This window comes from Sinocyclocheilus rhinocerous, unplaced genomic scaffold (genome assembly GCF_001515625.1).
Source record: "Sinocyclocheilus rhinocerous isolate Xijiao unplaced genomic scaffold, SAMN03320098_v1.1 scaffold559, whole genome shotgun sequence".
NCBI lineage: Eukaryota > Metazoa > Chordata > Actinopteri > Cypriniformes > Cyprinidae > Sinocyclocheilus > Sinocyclocheilus rhinocerous.
Genome location: NW_015635536.1, coordinates 1,962 through 18,389, shown reverse-complemented (window position 1 = coordinate 18,389; position 16,428 = coordinate 1,962). Strand labels below are relative to the sequence as shown.

At 35.6% G+C, this 16,428-nt stretch overlaps 2 protein-coding genes across 3 annotated transcripts in view; one reads left to right on the top strand and one right to left on the bottom strand.

The window, feature by feature from the left end:
- LOC107747203 (uncharacterized) overlaps positions 1-2,915 on the top strand; it is a 10,244-nt gene extending 7,329 nt beyond the window's left edge. The window contains exons 7-8 of the mRNA XM_016561641.1: positions 838-955; positions 1,917-2,915. Coding sequence (XP_016417127.1) covers positions 838-955; positions 1,917-2,603 — 805 coding nt within the window. The 3' untranslated portion in view covers positions 2,604-2,915. The remainder of the gene's footprint in view (positions 1-837; positions 956-1,916) is intronic.
- Positions 2,916-8,407: 5,492 nt separating this feature from the next.
- On the bottom strand, positions 8,408-15,043 carry slc7a4 (solute carrier family 7 member 4). 2 transcript variants are annotated; one of them, XM_016561640.1, is made up of 6 exons: positions 14,985-15,043; positions 12,946-14,024; positions 11,152-11,897; positions 10,368-10,476; positions 9,483-9,694; positions 8,408-8,440 (listed from the first exon to the last, which is right to left on the bottom strand). In XM_016561640.1, the coding sequence occupies exons 2-5, from the start codon at positions 13,925-13,927 to the stop codon at positions 9,498-9,500; spliced, it is 2,034 nt and encodes a 677-aa protein (XP_016417126.1). In that variant the 5' UTR covers positions 13,928-14,024; positions 14,985-15,043; the 3' UTR covers positions 8,408-8,440; positions 9,483-9,497. The 2 variants fall into 2 exon arrangements, with proteins under 2 accessions (XP_016417126.1, XP_016417125.1); XM_016561639.1 differs by lacking the exon at positions 8,408-8,440 and having other exon boundaries at positions 8,537-9,694.
- Positions 15,044-16,428: the final 1,385 nt, after the last annotated feature.

Sequence of the window (16,428 nt, the reverse complement as noted above, 5' to 3'; positions counted from 1 at the left end):
AATAATGATTAAAAGACTTTTAAATAACACAAAGTGTGATCAATGAAAAAATCTGTTTTCCTTTTGATATTGTGGTAACAGATTTGACACTTTATAAAATAACTCTTGGTATAAGAACTTTTTAGATTAAAATATTTTTTTAGAGAGAGCACATAGACTTTTCAGTGCTTCAGATCTAATCAGTGAGGGAACGTGACATCATTTCCTGTATATTTGGACAACAAGAAATCATGATTTTCAGCTATTTAAGACACTTTTTGCAAAAAATATAAAATTGTTATGGACTGTAACATCTTGTAATACATAACAATGAGGAACACAGTATTAAAATAATTACAAATATAACCATTTGAAAAAAAATAATGACTTCGGACACCAAATGTACCAGCAATTATAGAATCACTCTTATGCCAAATTCTGACCCTACCATCAGAATGTTGCAGCAGAAATTGAGACACATCAGACTAGGTGACCTTTTTCGAATATTCTATTGTCCAATTTTGGTGTGCCTGTGTGAATTGTAGCCTCAGCTTCCTGTTGTTACCTGAGAGCATTGAGACCCGGTGTGGCCTTCTGCTGCTTCAAGGTCCTCTAGCTGATATTATTGACATATTTGCGTTGATGAGCAATTGAACAGGTGTTCCTAATAAAGTGGCCAGTGAATGTATTATTTACATACAGTCCACAATATAAGTAAAAGTATTGTAATCAGATCCAGATACAAGTGCCGTAGTTTGTGGAGTCAGTATTTTTAAATTACAGTAAATAATGAGTATGCCCTCTATTTGTTTTTGTTTTAAATAATGTATTCAATGTGAAGCCAACTTCTTCTTGTAGGGTCCCTCAAAAATGTGAAAGCTCTCATCGTCGGAGACACTTGTCCTTCAAAAGTTGTCTGGAGCAACATACATTAACTCTTGCAGAGGTGAAAAAGGACACAAATCACTTAAGAGAGGTCAGTAAATAAAGCACCATATTTTGGTTTGTTACATACTGGTCAAAAGTGCGAAATATTAAGATTTTTTATGTTGTTGAAAGATGCTTAACAAGGCTGCATTTATTTGATGAAAAATACCATAAAACAGTACTAATGTGAAATATTATTTCAAGTTAAAATGACTGTTTTATTTTTTTAATATAGTTCAAATGTATTTTTCTCCTGTAATGTCAAAGCTGAATTTTCAGCATCATTACTCCAGTCTTCAGTGTCACATGATCCTTCAGAAATCATTCTAATATGCTGATTTGCTGCTCAAGAAACATTTATTTTTATTATTATCAATGATGAAAACACTTTTTTTTCTGCATGCTTAACATTTTTGTGGAAGCCATGATACACTACAATTCAGAAGTGAATAAGATTGAAATCAAATCAAAAAATAAATAAATAAAAAGGGAAACGAAATTCGGCAAGGATGGATTAAATTGATCAAAAGTGACAGTAAAGACATTTATAATTTTACAAAATATTTCATATAAATGCTTTTCTTTTGAATTATTTTTCTATTTATCAAAGAATCCTGCAAACGTTATCATAATTTCCACAAATATTAAGCAACTGTTTTCAACACTGATAATAATGGGAACCATAATTAATAGTTGAGTACCAATAATAATTGAGCACCAAATCAGCATATAAGAATGCTTTTTGAAGGATCATGTGACACTGAAGACTAGAGTAATGGCTGCTAAAAATTCAACTTTGCATCACAGAAATAAATTACATTTATATATATATATATATATATAAGGAAAAAAATTGAATTGTAATAATATTTCACAATAATACTGTAATCAAATAAATGCAGCCTTGGTGAGCATAAAAGACTTAAAAAACATTAAAAAATTCAATAAGTATTCAAAACCAGTCATTTTTATCTTTTCTTTGAAGGCTAAATAATGTCATTTTTTTTCAGGTTACTGTTACCGGAAAGATTTTAGACATTCAGCCTGAAATCAGCATTCTGCAGAATGAAGAAGGGATACATTATTCTCATTATATTCTGTATGATACCACTGCAAAAGTTCACTTGAGTTTAGCAGAGAAATTTATTGTAACCGTCAATCAGTGGTATATATTTAAAAGTCTTTCTATCTGTGACTTTGGCAAGGGAAATGTGCTTTGTTCAACTGAACTCACAACACTGGAGTCATTTACTCCTTTAGACAATCTACAGGAGTCTGAAGAGACCGTCGTCTCAGGGAAGGTCACTGAGGCATTATTGACCTTTGAATATATTTGTTCATGCGGTGCCACGCTCTCTTTCTCAAATGCCAAGTTGTTCCGTATTAAATGCAACAAGTGCAGAAAAAGCTGCAGGTGTGAAAATGTTCAAAACAGAGCCAAGGCCAATGTAACCATCAAACAGCCCAATGGAACAGACCAGAGAGTGGTGTTAAATGATGCACTGCTGCACTCCATTTTCAACTTTAAGAGAGAGGGATACTGTGACAGTCAGCAGCTAGAGGACCATCTGCTGAGAGCTGAGATAATGACTGTTGTCTGTGTGGATGATGAGCCTCGGCGTGTGCAAATAGAAGCAGTGGAAAAAGCAAAGGATGTGGCAAAAAAATCATTTTTTTCTAGATGCTGTGTCATTTGAAGCCTTTTTCCTTAAAGGGTTAGTTTGTTCCAAACCCATTAGAAATGAGTTTGTCTTTGGAACACAAATGAAGATATTTTAATGATACCTGAGAGATTTCTGTCTATCAATTTAAAGACTATTCACCCACAACTCTGACGCTCTGAATGTTAATAAAAAAGAACAACTAATAAATCCATATGAATTAAGCAGTTTAATCCAAGTCTTCTGAAGAGACATGATCACTTTATATGATGAACAGCTTTAATTTGGGCTTTTATTCACATGATAATTGATCAGCAATCAAACAGAAGGTTATGCCTGCTTGTCGTGCAAGAACAAACCTCACTGGTTCTTACTAAAGCTCAAATGTGCAGGCGTGACACGCAGGAATGAACCTCATTGGTTCTCGTTAAAGGGCAAATTATAATTTTTTCCCTTGATATTGTAATATTGATCATTAATGTAATTGCATTCATTGCATAAAAGGCCACTGAATTCTTACGCTCAACAGAAATGTGTAACATGAAATGTCGTTGTAATGCTCAACGCTACAAAAAGCAATGTGTAAAAAGAAATCTGATGCAGCATGTAATGCTGCAAATTGACACTTCATTAATTTTCACTTTAATTGTGAAAGCCATAATAGATTTAGTATAATTGTGCGTGTGGGATTTTACTCCCTTATGTTGAATTTGTGGCACATTCCTGTTCATTTTGATGGTATTTTTGCCCTAAGCCCTTGTTAATTTCCAACCCTGGATGGTATTTGCTTTTGTCGATCCTATCCATTTGCATTATTCCAATTTACTTTTAGTGCTGTCAGTCGTTTAAAAAAATTAAATGAATCGCTATTTTTTCTGTACTTTATTAGCGATTAATCACATTAATTTGATATATTTATATTGTCATAATTTCACATTGAATCTCTAAATTAATATAGAGAGAACATAAAGATGGTATATTTTGAATATTTGCGTTTAATAGCATATTTTTTACTATTAATGTTCTATTAATGAATGCCAGTATCATCGATACCAATACTGCTACTGATGTGTCGATTAAATGTATTTTTCCTTCAATTTTAGCCATTAATTGAAGCCATTAAACATTACAGTATAATTGAAAGCCATTATTTGTAACATTTCATAGACTTTGAAAAATATAACAACTTTTAATTTAAGTGAACTTAAAACAATCTTCACATAAACTGTAAATTATGTATAAACTATTAATTGAATATAGATTAATCTAGATTCAGTTTATAAACTATAAATTGAATATTGATTAATTGTAGTTCTTTCCCTCACTAAAGCCGTTAAGTACGCAGTATTGTACCTTTTCCTTTTTGTCCAGTTTTTACATTTTAAAATAATGCACTAATGCAAAACGTTTTCACTTGTTCACAAAAACATGTTCAACACAGAAGATATAGAGTATATGCAAGTCATTGTATATATGATTGACTTGAGTATATGCTAGTCAATCAATCTTCCATCCATCGACTTGGCAAAATGCATACATATATTACAACTCTATAAACATTTCTACAGCTGTTTCTCATTCATTAATGTTCAGTACTGGTTATTATTTCCTTCACTTTTTTTCTTTCCCGTTTATGTATGTTGTATATGTTTACTGCATATGCCTGTAGCAATTTAGAAATTTGATTTGACAAACAAGAAACAGAAAAAAAAAAAAAAAATCTGGGCTCTCAACACCCCAGCTATCATATTATCATTGTAATTTCTTTCTTTTATATATTCATAAGTTTAACCTTGATAGCTTTATTACAGACCAAGGCTTCAGTCAGTATGTTGGCATGTTGTCACGGTAACCCTCAGGGTCAAATTGAAACCTTGTTATCATTGGTCATATCAGTGGTGTATGTTGTAATATCCGCACACACAGTGTTGTCCATTTTCTGTTGTTTGTTTTCCTGTAAAATAAATGTTAAATAAAATATATAAAAATGTAAACTTATATTATTTCAGCTATTTTCCAAAGAAACATTTCTCGTTTTCATTTAGTTTAACTTGAAGTAAAATAACTAAAACTGAAATAAAAGTAATAAAAACTAGTAAAATGAAATTACTACAACTTAAAAAAATATGTAAATGAAAAAAAAATACAATTATTAATAAAAACTATAATAGTAAATACATTATACTAAAACAACACTGGTACAGTACACAATCTATTACACATTAATAGTAAGCAATATTGTGGTTAAAGGGCTGACAAACCCAGCATGTTAAAGAGAAATTTAATCTCTGGGTTTTGTTCTGTGGCACTGATGGGATCCTCGTGTGCAGCGACGCATGATGGGTGTCATATTATAGAGTCTAGGTACATCCCGGTTTGTAGCTGCATCTTTCGTGTAACACTTCATCTACCATTAGTGAGAGTAAATGTTAAAAGTCTGTATCTAGACCTAGTTAAGCCGAGGTCATGTGGTTCATACTGGTAATTGGGAAAAAATCCCATGTGACTCCTCACAAATTCTGCTTAATCTAATAATCCATTCCTGACTGATAGGCTCATCTGTCATGCCTGATGTTTTTTTGTTATTGAAAAACTGTTTGCTATTATTTTTCTCTCGTAATTTAATATTAAATTAAATAAAACATTAAATACCACATAAATTCGATAAATAACATAATGAAACATATGATGCTTCAAAACGTTTATTCATCACATGATACAATCTCGTAACAGAATGTTACAAAGACACAAAATAGAGGTATATGTTCAGTGACACAACAAAGAGGACATTTCTTAATAAGCTGTATATTTTGAAAGAGATGACAGTGCAAGTGAGCAGGGCAAAGCAAACACAACCTGATATACAGAAGATGTAGAAAGAGGATAGGCCAAAAAAAGAGGTGCTTCAAAATTACAACAAGATCTCAGCTTTATAATCATTTTCATCTTTGATTGAATAACAAATATTAAATACCACAAAGTTACAAATAAGACTATAGTCTACAGTAGCTGTATGTCAAACTTTGGGAATGCTTCAGTATCTGCATCATTAAGGCCATTGGTTAGGTGTGCTATATTTACAAACACAAATGGAGTATTTACATCTTAACTGGATCTTGTGCCTTCATTTACTAGTCTTCATATCTGCATTACACAACGAAGTCTGGCTGCCAGAAAGACGTGAAGTGGATTATACAGCAAACTGGACTAGCAGACAGGCTTAGATACAAAGTCAAGACAGCTGCTAAACGACTGAGGATACAAACCTCAATTGAAAGGGTTTGAACAAACACCAGTGCACTCAAAGAGAGTACTGACATTGTATCTGAAGCAGTGGATGGGTGTGATGTTGTCTTTTATTCTTATCAGCACATCAGTGAAATGAAGACCAGCCATTAGTCTAGTGCAGTGTGTGAGGGAGTATTTAGCCTTACATTTACTGTATACACAAAACAAAAAAAAGTGTTTTAGAGTGTTAATCATTTGCAGGAATGTAAATACTCAGCTGTCAAACAACACAATTTTGTGTTTAAATAATTTTTGTTAAGTTTTAAACTTTGTCGTCTATGTACAGTTTTACAAGAAAACAACCAACAATAGAATAAATAAATCATATTGATAAACAATAGCAAAGCTTCACATAATCCTCAGTACTTCTTATATTAAAATGACAAGATGAAACAACAATTTTTCATAACAGGATTCATAACAGCAGTGTGATATTTATTGTGCACCATATATATATTTGCACCATATGAAAATGCAGATCTATGTCAGCTGACCACTTCAGATTAGATGCTCATACCAGGTGTAAACATCCTTAGTTCAGCTTGTTAGGTGTAGTAAGTTAGACTGGCTGCAGAGATAATGTCATTTAATGAAAGTCTCATGGGTGCTATCTAGTAGTCATTATGTACAGCAGTATGGTTAAGACTCCACACAGCGTTGGGTTTGGAGTGTGAATGAAAAACAAACAAACATACAAGTCAAAATACATAAACAAAAACACATGCTTCCTTACTTAACTATATTTTAAACCACTAAATAAAGTTGAAACTTTTGGTACATCCAGTGAACCTGTAAAGTGCATTTTGACTGAAATCTCACATGCTGAGTGGATGTGATTGATCAAAAAAAAAAAGTTTTGGGATACACTTTCATTCTTTATATGAGAGATTAGATGTTCTTTGTTGTGAGTATGTTTGTAATAGAGTTAGCATGATAAAGCAGAAACAGCAGGACGTAGAATGACATTCATCATGCTTGTGAATGTGTGTAGTGCTATCCGAGTGACAATAATACTCTCCAGCTGCACTGACTCGCTCTACACAGATAATCTGGGTCAATCTGTGAGGGAGGGAATGCTGTAAATCTAGGGGGTGAGGGAGATTACAGGGGCTTGTGAAGGGGAATATCCTATCTTTGCTTTTGTATGGCATATTTGACAATATCTGCTGTCCAAACAGTATCCACTACGTATAAAACGCACTCTTCTGTTGTCCTTGTACTAAAAAAACGATTTGTTCTGTGCTTTTGTCAATATTCTAGTTGTGTTAAATTGAAGTATAAATTATTATTAGTCATTAACTCACATGTTCCTATCCAAAGCAAATTTAACCTAAATACTAACAGGGACAGTCCACTTGGAGCAACACAAACTGAAGAGCTCAGAAGGGCACAATGGTGATCAGGACGCCAGAAATTCTCAAGACTGTGTATGTGCGTTTGTAAGTGTGCCATTATAATTGTGACTATTCTAACAACATAAAATGAGTTGATCTTTAAGGTCAACATAAATTCTAAAGCCCAATTTCGAATACACCTGGAGCTGGGAAAATGACAAATAAATTTGTGAGTGTTTAAAATAAAGAAAAGGACCCTTTTTAAATGTCTGATTTAAAATCAATTTCATGTTCTTAGAAATGTACTCTTTTTAAATAGTACAGTGTTTTAAAAAAGCCACTTCACTGCCTTTTTTTTCTAAGAAATATTAGAATAAAAGATTTTTTCTTTTTTAATAATTTCATCCCTTTAATGAGGCTTTTTTCCTCATTCTGATATCAGGACAGTTGTATCACAATGATATTTTTTAATTTATGCAACATTTCGGTCAATCAACCTTCCTCAGGCTAGCAGGATTAAAAGTTTTTTCTTTTTTCTTTCTTTTTTTAAATTCAGAAATAAAAAACATGCTCATCATAACAGGTATACTTAAGTCACTATATGTATGAATTGCATGTTCAAATACATTTATAGATCTGGACAAAAACAAAATAAATGTCACTGACCCAGCTGCTAAAATAAACGGCCAGTTTCACAGGTAATTCTGAGTAAATGTTCCAGCTCTGTCACGCTACACTGAGCGAGTATGTGAGAGAATGAGGGCGGTTTAGTATGTGTGAATGTCACATGAGATGTGCAGATCTGAGTGTGGGAATAAGGATTAGTGAACACTGGGGTAAGTGTTTTTAGTGAGGTGTGGCAGTGGACACAAATGAAACATGGTTACTTAGAGGCAGTTCATACTGAGCTTATCGTACAAACACACATGAAAAACGTGAAAAAAATCACCATGAATAGTTAACATTATTAAAGCAGCACTATGTAACTTTTTCTGTGTTCAAAATTTGCTAAATGTATATAATGAGCGAGTACATCATGAATTCATCTTCCAAACCGCGTTTTTGTCTTATTCCGAATCACTACGGTACACTTATAATAAGTACTTATATTTGGACTATTGTAGCCTGGTCGGTTCGTCACCGCTGCGGAGTAACACATATCTGCGTGAATCGCCATAGACATAAACTTAGAGAAGTAGCTCCGGTTGGAATGTTCTTCCGCGGGATGTGTGCAGTTCTGTTTATTAACCGCTAGAGCGACAAAAGTTACATAGTGCTGCTTTAAAACATGATCTTGGTTTGAGTATATACTGAAAAATAAATAAATATACAGTTATACTGTATTATAAAAATAAATATTTATAAGGTGCAGAGACGTAGTGGAAAACAAAACATGTAGAAAGATGGTGGAAACAGAGCCACTGAGGTTAGTGTGCGTTTAAGGAGTGTGTTTGTGACCCAGACTGCAAAAATAATGGGTGTGTAAATATAGTAATGTTTAAGTATATTCACATGATCCACATGGTTCCTGCCTGCTGTTAAATTAAAATGATGGCCATCAAAGTATGTGCGTGCGTGTGTGTGTTTGTGTACGTAAGAAAGAAAATAAATGGCCGTAGTTGATTAATGGTTGCTTAAATACAATACAATGTCTTTAAAGAAATATGTTGGTGTCAGTACAGGTTAAGACCAATTAACAGCATTTGTGGCATAATGTTGATTACCACAAAAATGACTATCCATTTAATTTATTTTCTTTAAAAAATGCCAAAAATCTGGATTACAGTGAGACACTTTCAAAGTAAGTGATTTGGGCCAACTGGTAGATATTAAAATACTCACCGTTTCAACATTATAGTCACAAGATGTAAACAATAAAGCTTTTCTTTGTAAAGGTATATACAATTTTACAACTTTGTTGCAATGACATTGCAATGTTGTAAACCCTTAATGCTTAAAATGACTGTAAAAATGATTTAAACAGCTTTACAGCTCAAATACTACAGTTTTAGCAGAAGAATTGCTTTATAAAATAATAAGGTACACATTTCTGCTCCAAAATTGGTCCCATTTACCTCTATTGCCTATTGTTTTTTTGCCTATTGAAATGGGGGAAGTCCAAATTATTTTTTGTGGTAACCAACATTATTTGACAAAAGCTACTGAACCTGGAATATCCCTTCAAACCATCGTTTTGATGAACAGTTTATCTTGACATGTTGTCAGTAAACTGAAGAGAAGGAAAATCATGAGTAATAGAACAGGCAGGCATGCAGGTGTACTGTAAACACACCTCAGCATGATCAGATCATCTGCTGGCAGGTGGAATGTCGTGGGTTGGTGAGTGTGTGCTGAGAGTGTGTCCTTCAGGCTGGACGTTCTGGACTGTCTCCACCAGGCTGCCGCTGGGAAGGACCACGTAACGCGCTGCCACTTCCTGTCCCTGCTGCTCCCGCAAACCCTCCTTACTGTGCCAGATACCATAGCCGAAATACACCAGAAGACCTGTGACAGAGCAGCGGGACAAATTTGATTATGCAAGTAGGATGGTTTAACTGTTTAAATGGTTTGTAGCAGTGCTGACAGGAACTGAAGATAATCATGTTTGGGCTTATCTTCTTTTCTCACAGATGAGTGCATAGCCAATTAATGTTCAGCAACTACAGACAAAAGCTGGACTCTCTTTAAGAGCTTGAACATGCAGAAGCAGTCACCATTTAGCTATTAACTTTGACCAAAAAACTAGCAAAACAAATCTAAACCTTCAATCTATAGCCATATTTTCAACTTGTTTACCCATTAAAATAAAATGGTGTTTTTATTTATCTGTCAAGGCAACAGTATGTACATTTTATAGTCTGAACCTCAGACTACCCTAAATACAAAATCCTCCTTTTTGACAGTTGGCGGTGGCCAAAATCTTTGGTAGGAAAATAAGGAAGGAAAATAGCAGCTTGAACATTCTGCTTAAGGTATCTTCCAGTGTTTCAGAAAACAAAGAAAGTCAAATGGGTTTGGAACAACATGAGGGTGAGTAAATGATGACAGAAATTTGATTAACTCTCTCTTTATGACAGCTATATTCACAGACAGCTCATTGACTTTAATGAGATGAATTGATATTTATGTAATTCACAATATTGTGGTAGAATAGAGGTGAAGAGCAATGAACTGGTACCTGCTGCAACCCATATGGCGAAACGGATCCAGGTAATTGGACTTAACTTCAACATGAGAAATACATTCAGAAGGATGCTGAAGCCAGGAACAAATGGCACCAGAGGAACCTGAATGATAAAACACATATTACTGATCAACAGTCTAAATCATTACTGTAAATCTTTGTTGTTGTTTTTTCTGAAAAGTTTTGTTTCAATAAACTGGTTAGAGAAAAATATATTCTTTTCCTTCATCACACGTACCTTATGTATGACATATTACTGTTTATTGCAGTTTTTTATTAGGATTTGTACTGAAACTTCATGTTGAAACTCCAGTTCAGTTTGTGGTATGCCCATAAAAATAATAAAATTCATAGAACATAAATATAATTTGCTTCAAATGTTCTTACAATAAGCTCACTAGAGCTATATTCAATGAGTCTGTGAGCTGTTAACCCAGATCACTCCAAGAAAGACAGCAACAAGTCAGTAAACTGTTGATTCAAGAACTGTTCGGACCAACTCAAGTCCTATTCCTAAACAAATTGTTCACAAAATGTTTTTTGAACCGATTCAGCTGATTTATTGATCTGACTCAAAAGAACAAATCGTACATCGCTGACATATTCAATAACAGGCAATGATAATATTTTAAGATGTACACATGCAAAGAATTTAACACTTAACTATGTTTAAGGAAATAAATTAATTCATGCTCACTCACTTTTACACTGTATGATAGCAATGGTTTTGTATAGCCTGTTGTCTATTCAGCCCTATTTTTGTGGTATTTTAACTCACCTGAAAAGTCTTGTGATTGGGCTGCTGTTCATGGACCCAGATGAGAGCCAGACTGAGCAGGAAGACCAGACTGAAGATGACCAGCAGCAGGGTGAAGCTCCACACAGGCAGATTCAGCTGGTTATTCCCGAACACCAGCACAGCACAAAGAGAGAGTCCACTGACCATCAGAGCGAGCACAGAGAACGCCACCACCTCGCCTGGCTCACAGTGCCCCAGTATTCGGCCCAGATACGGCTCCCAGCAAGCCTTCAGTGTGCCTGGAGCCCGTCTCTCCTTCACCGACTTCTGCCGCTCCACCAGCTGAAGTTTATCAGAGAAGGACTCATACTCCTTCAGCTCTCCGCTGTCCTGCGCAAAGGTCTGGGTCTCATTCGTCACCGCAGACGGATCCACCTGCTGTCCTGACTGGTTCATTGAAGGTGTGGATGAAGCGTCTGTCTTGATTCCACCTCCTCCTGAGCTCCCACTGCTTTTATCTGGCTGGAAGCGGAGCACTATGATGCTGGCCGCTACAAAAGTGTAAGCAAGCAGAGTGCCAATAGAGAGGAACTGGACCAGAGCTTCCAGATCAAAGATGAGGGCAAGGATTGCCATAAGGCTGCCAAAAACTAGAATTGCGATCACCGGGACTTTGGTTACAGGGTTTACACGGGAAAAGACAGAGAAGAAGAGGCCATCTTCTGCCATGGCATACACGATCCGTGGGAGAGAGAAGAGGTTGCTGAGCAACACAGTGTTCATGGCTAGATGAAAGATTAGACAGTTTTAATTAGTCAGGAAACAGTATAAACCACAGTGCATCCATAGTCTTCATTATTAAAATCTAACAACAATACAACTTGATCATCACTATCAACATAACAGTTATAGGGACTGCTATGAAGTTCAGTCATGTCTTCCAAAAAAAAAAAAAAAACGTTTAAAAAGTTAAAACATTTTTTATATGGCAATGTGACAATATGAACATGTCAAAGCTGAATTTTCAGCATCTTCAGTCTTCAGTGTCACATGATCCTTCAGAATTTATTCTAATATGCTGATTTGCTGCTCAAGAAACATTTCTTCTAATTATCAATGTTGAAAACAGTTGTGCTGAATCTGATTCATATTTTTAAGGAAACGGTGATACTTTTTTTCAGGATTCTTTGATGAATAGAAAGTTTAAACGAACAGCATTTATTTGAAATAAAAATCTTTTATAACATTATAAATATCTTTACTGCCATTTTTGATTAATATAATGCATTCTTGCTGAATAGAAGTTTTTTTTTTCAAACAAATTTGTCTATGTATGTATATAATTTATCAAAATAATAATCCAAATAATTAACCAATATTAGGTTATTTTGAAATAATGCATTATTATTGCATAAAAATGTTGGATGGAAACACCAAAATGTGAATCAAATTGGCATAAATAATGTACATTTAAAAAAATGCTCATTGGAGGTGATTTTTTTTTTAATATGTAAGATGACAGAGAGGTAAACCACGAAGGAAACATATTTATCAAATAAATTCTTAAAAGCGCATCAAAAAAGGCATGTGACGTTTCCTCAACAAGTGATGTGACTGAATAATTTGCTCATATGACTACATTATTATCTCTTCCTCTACCATTTTTTTAAATGAAATTTAAGTAAATACTGCATAAAAGAAGTGAATTTTGGTAGGCTACATCTTTTGTTGTCATTTAATTGTGTATATTGGTATTAAATCAACCACCCTGCTCTCTAAACGTCTACACTGGCCATTGATAAACCTATATGTCAACCACTAACTCATACTCACCACAGATGGATCCCACAGCCACGATGAACCCGGCCCAGCTATATCCTCGTTTGAAGAATGCATCTGAGAGCGCTGAGTTTGGGTCGAGCGTATGCCATGGAACCATCAAGGTAAGAACTGTGGACACCAGGACATATGCTGTGGCTGCTAGGCCTAGTGAGATTGCAGTCGCTGCAGGAACAGCCCTCTGAGGATTGCTGGCCTCCTCGCTGGAAGCCGCTATCACATCAAAGCCAACGAAGGCATAGAAGCATGTTGCAGTTCCTGCCAGGATACCTGAAAGTCCAAAGGGGGCAAAGCCTCCCTCCTGAGTGCTCCAGTTGGCTGGGTCGGCCAGTACAAAGCCAAACACCAAGATAAAAACAATGACTGCCATACTGATGGCTGAGAAGATGTGGTTTAGCCAAGATGAGACACGAACACCAAATGAAATGAAAAAGGAAGCTACTAGGAGGATGGCAGCTGCTAAGAGGTCTGGGTAATGAGCAATGAAGGGCACATCCCAACGCATCACATGACTCTCGGTGAAGTTCTGAATGCGATGATTGAAAATAGAGTCCAGATATCCACTCCATGCACGAGCTACTGCCGCCCCACCAATCATATACTCTAAAATTACATTCCAGCCAATCAGGAATGCCCAGATTTCCCCAACAGAGACGTAAGTGAACATGTAGGCAGAGCCTGTCTTTGGTACACGGGCACCAAACTCAGCATAACACAGTGCTGCCATGAGAGACGCCACTCCAGCTATGATGAAAGACACCACTACAGCTGGTCCTGCAGTGTCTTTAGCAACAGTTCCCGTGAGAACATACAGGCCTGAACCCACCATGCCACCAACACCAAGCAGTGCGAGGTCCACTGTGGACAGACAACGTTTTAGTGACGTTGCCATTACGTCCTCCTCCAGCGTCTTCAGCCTGTTCAGCTTCTGACAGAACCTCACCACTGGAGAGCAGCCGGAAACACATGATGCCATCTTGATAGAGAACGGAGGGTTGGTGAAAGAGATTGTGTGAAATATACAAAGATCACACCTGGTCCATAATTTTCTGAGTCAAACAAGCTCTACAAACCTAAAAAGAATAGAAACAGAATAGAAAAGCAAATCTATAACACACTGAACACCAAAGTCAAAAATTAACTAGTTATTTTAAGCGAAAGATTCCAGCACAAGTGACAAAAATGTACCAGATAATTAAAACGTGTGGGCAAAACATCTAATATTTGATATATTTCATAATATCCTTTTCTAGGCCTGTCTAGTATGGGTTTAGGTGCCTTTGCAGTGACATATAGCAGACGTGTACTCACTGTCTTGGAGGCAAATGCTATGGAAAGTGTACCTAATGTTATTATTTTGATTATATTTTATACGTTACATTATATATTTATTTAATTTAGTCTGTTAAATCCCTCTATGTTGACCTGGCATATTACCTCTTTAAAATGCAGCATGAATGTCCATTACTGTTTAATGCTTAATGTGATATATATATTTGATAAAGTAAATCATAATGTTAGCTATGTGGAGATGTGGCCTGGTTACAGTGGATCAGTCCACACACACGGATGATGCTGCAGATGGTGATTCCGCTCACATCACATCCGCTGCTGGAGTCCCGAGGGAATTATATGTCAAAATCTCCATTGCATAGTCAATCTATACATCACTTTAATACCTAAGATTGATACAAAAGCCAAGCTAAATGTTGATGGACTACCTTTCGCCATGAAACGCAGCATGAATAATTTGAGTTTGAGTAATTTGAATTTATTTGAGATTAGTGATATTTCAAAGAGCTGGAATAAGCTCACATATAAGAGCCATCGATCTTTTCTTGTTGCTTTTATCGTTTAATTGAACAAAACTGTGACAGTTGCTGTTTCATCCTCCTTAACGCTAAAGCCACTAACTAACGTCACAGAGACAGGTGAGAAACTGCCCCGCTCTCTGCATTGTACTGGCCACAAACCTAAGCATTCAAATCATATACATACACATCCGTAAAATAAAGAATAGTACGACTTTGTACCTGTAGTTGGTTCGTGTCTCGTTTGGTGAAAGCGATGCTGTAAAGCGTCATTGAACAGAAGGGAGGGTGGAGGAGCGAACAGGAGCTGTTTCCGCTCTTAAAGGTACAGCACCTCATTCATCAATGTAGGGCTGTTCCCACCCTAACCCTATATTAGAAATGGTCAAATTATTATTATTGAATTATGTGTGATGCTTACTCTTAGGCATGCTAATCACTTCCATACTAGACCTAGTTTATACAAAAAAAAAAAAAAAGTGAGACCCTTTACTCTTCCATGTGAAAACTGGAAACTTAACCTCTGACCCACTTTCTGTAGGCTCTGAATTTTTGCGTTTTGAATTTTAGAATATTGAATTTGGTGTTCCAAATTTGTTCTTCATCTTGAAACTTGAAGATGTATTTTTTTTTTTAAATTTTTTTAGTTTATTGTCTAAGAATTTAGAATATAATAAATCCAAGGAGAGGGAAACGTTTTTGCTTGAAATCGGTAGTCTTCATAGAAACTCATTTGACATCCTAAAGAGAAAGAGGGAAGAAAGCAGGTCAGGAAAGACACAAGTGTTCAAAAATACTATTGCTTTCTTTTATTCATCTCAACAATAGGAACTTCACTGGATGAAGACTGCTCAGACAGAATAAAAAAATAATAATTAATAGTTTTCCCTGGAGGTCTCCCATCCAGGTACTGACCAGGCTCAGCCCTGCTTAGCTTCAGTGGGTAACCAGTCTTGGACTGCAGGGTGATATGGCTGCCGGCAAACACACAGACACACATGCAAGCACCACAAAGTCAAATTATCCATATAATGATTGCATAAACATTCAAACTCCACACCACAAGTAATGCTATAGTTAAATGAACAGGCAACTAGTAACTGAAGTGCTTAGATACATATAGTGGAGTAAAAATGTTTGTACATTTTATCACTTGAAACAGACCATTTCACAAGAGGCAACTGGGTTTTGAGTCGAGTTGCGCCTGTTGCTGCTGGAGAGAATTGGGAGTAATAACAAAAGAAGAAACTGTGGTAAATGGACAGTTCACCCATAATTGAAAATTCTGTCATCATTTACTCACCCCCATGTTTTTCCAAATCTGTATGAATTTCTTTCTTCTGCTGAACACAAAAGATGATATTTTGAAGAATGTGGGGAACCGAACAGTTGCTGGTACCGATTAACTTCCATGGTGTGTTTTCCCAAATTAATAATTTCAGTCAAATATGGGACACTTTCATGCAGTTCCTGGACAGTGATCAAGCATAAATGAGTGAAATAGATAAATGATACGACAGTAGCAATAAAAACACTATTCCTCTGTTATACTATATCGTTATTATTATATTTTAAAAGAAAATGTACTCACTCTCAGGCAGTGTTGGGGAGCAACTAGATACATGTAACGGAATTACGAAATTTAATTAGAAAATAAATGTAACTG

Coding starts and splice junctions, on each gene's coding strand:
- slc7a4 (XM_016561640.1), bottom strand. CDS start 13,927: ATGGCATCATGTGTTTCCGGCTGCTCTCCAGTGGTGAGGTTCTGTCAG. Junction 11,898..12,945: donor GGCTGTGGGATCCATCTGTG/GTGAGTATGAGT, acceptor TCTTTCATCTAG/CCATGAACACTGTGTTGCTC. Junction 10,477..11,151: donor CCAATCACAAGACTTTTCAG/GTGAGTTAAAAT, acceptor TTTATCATTCAG/GTTCCTCTGGTGCCATTTGT.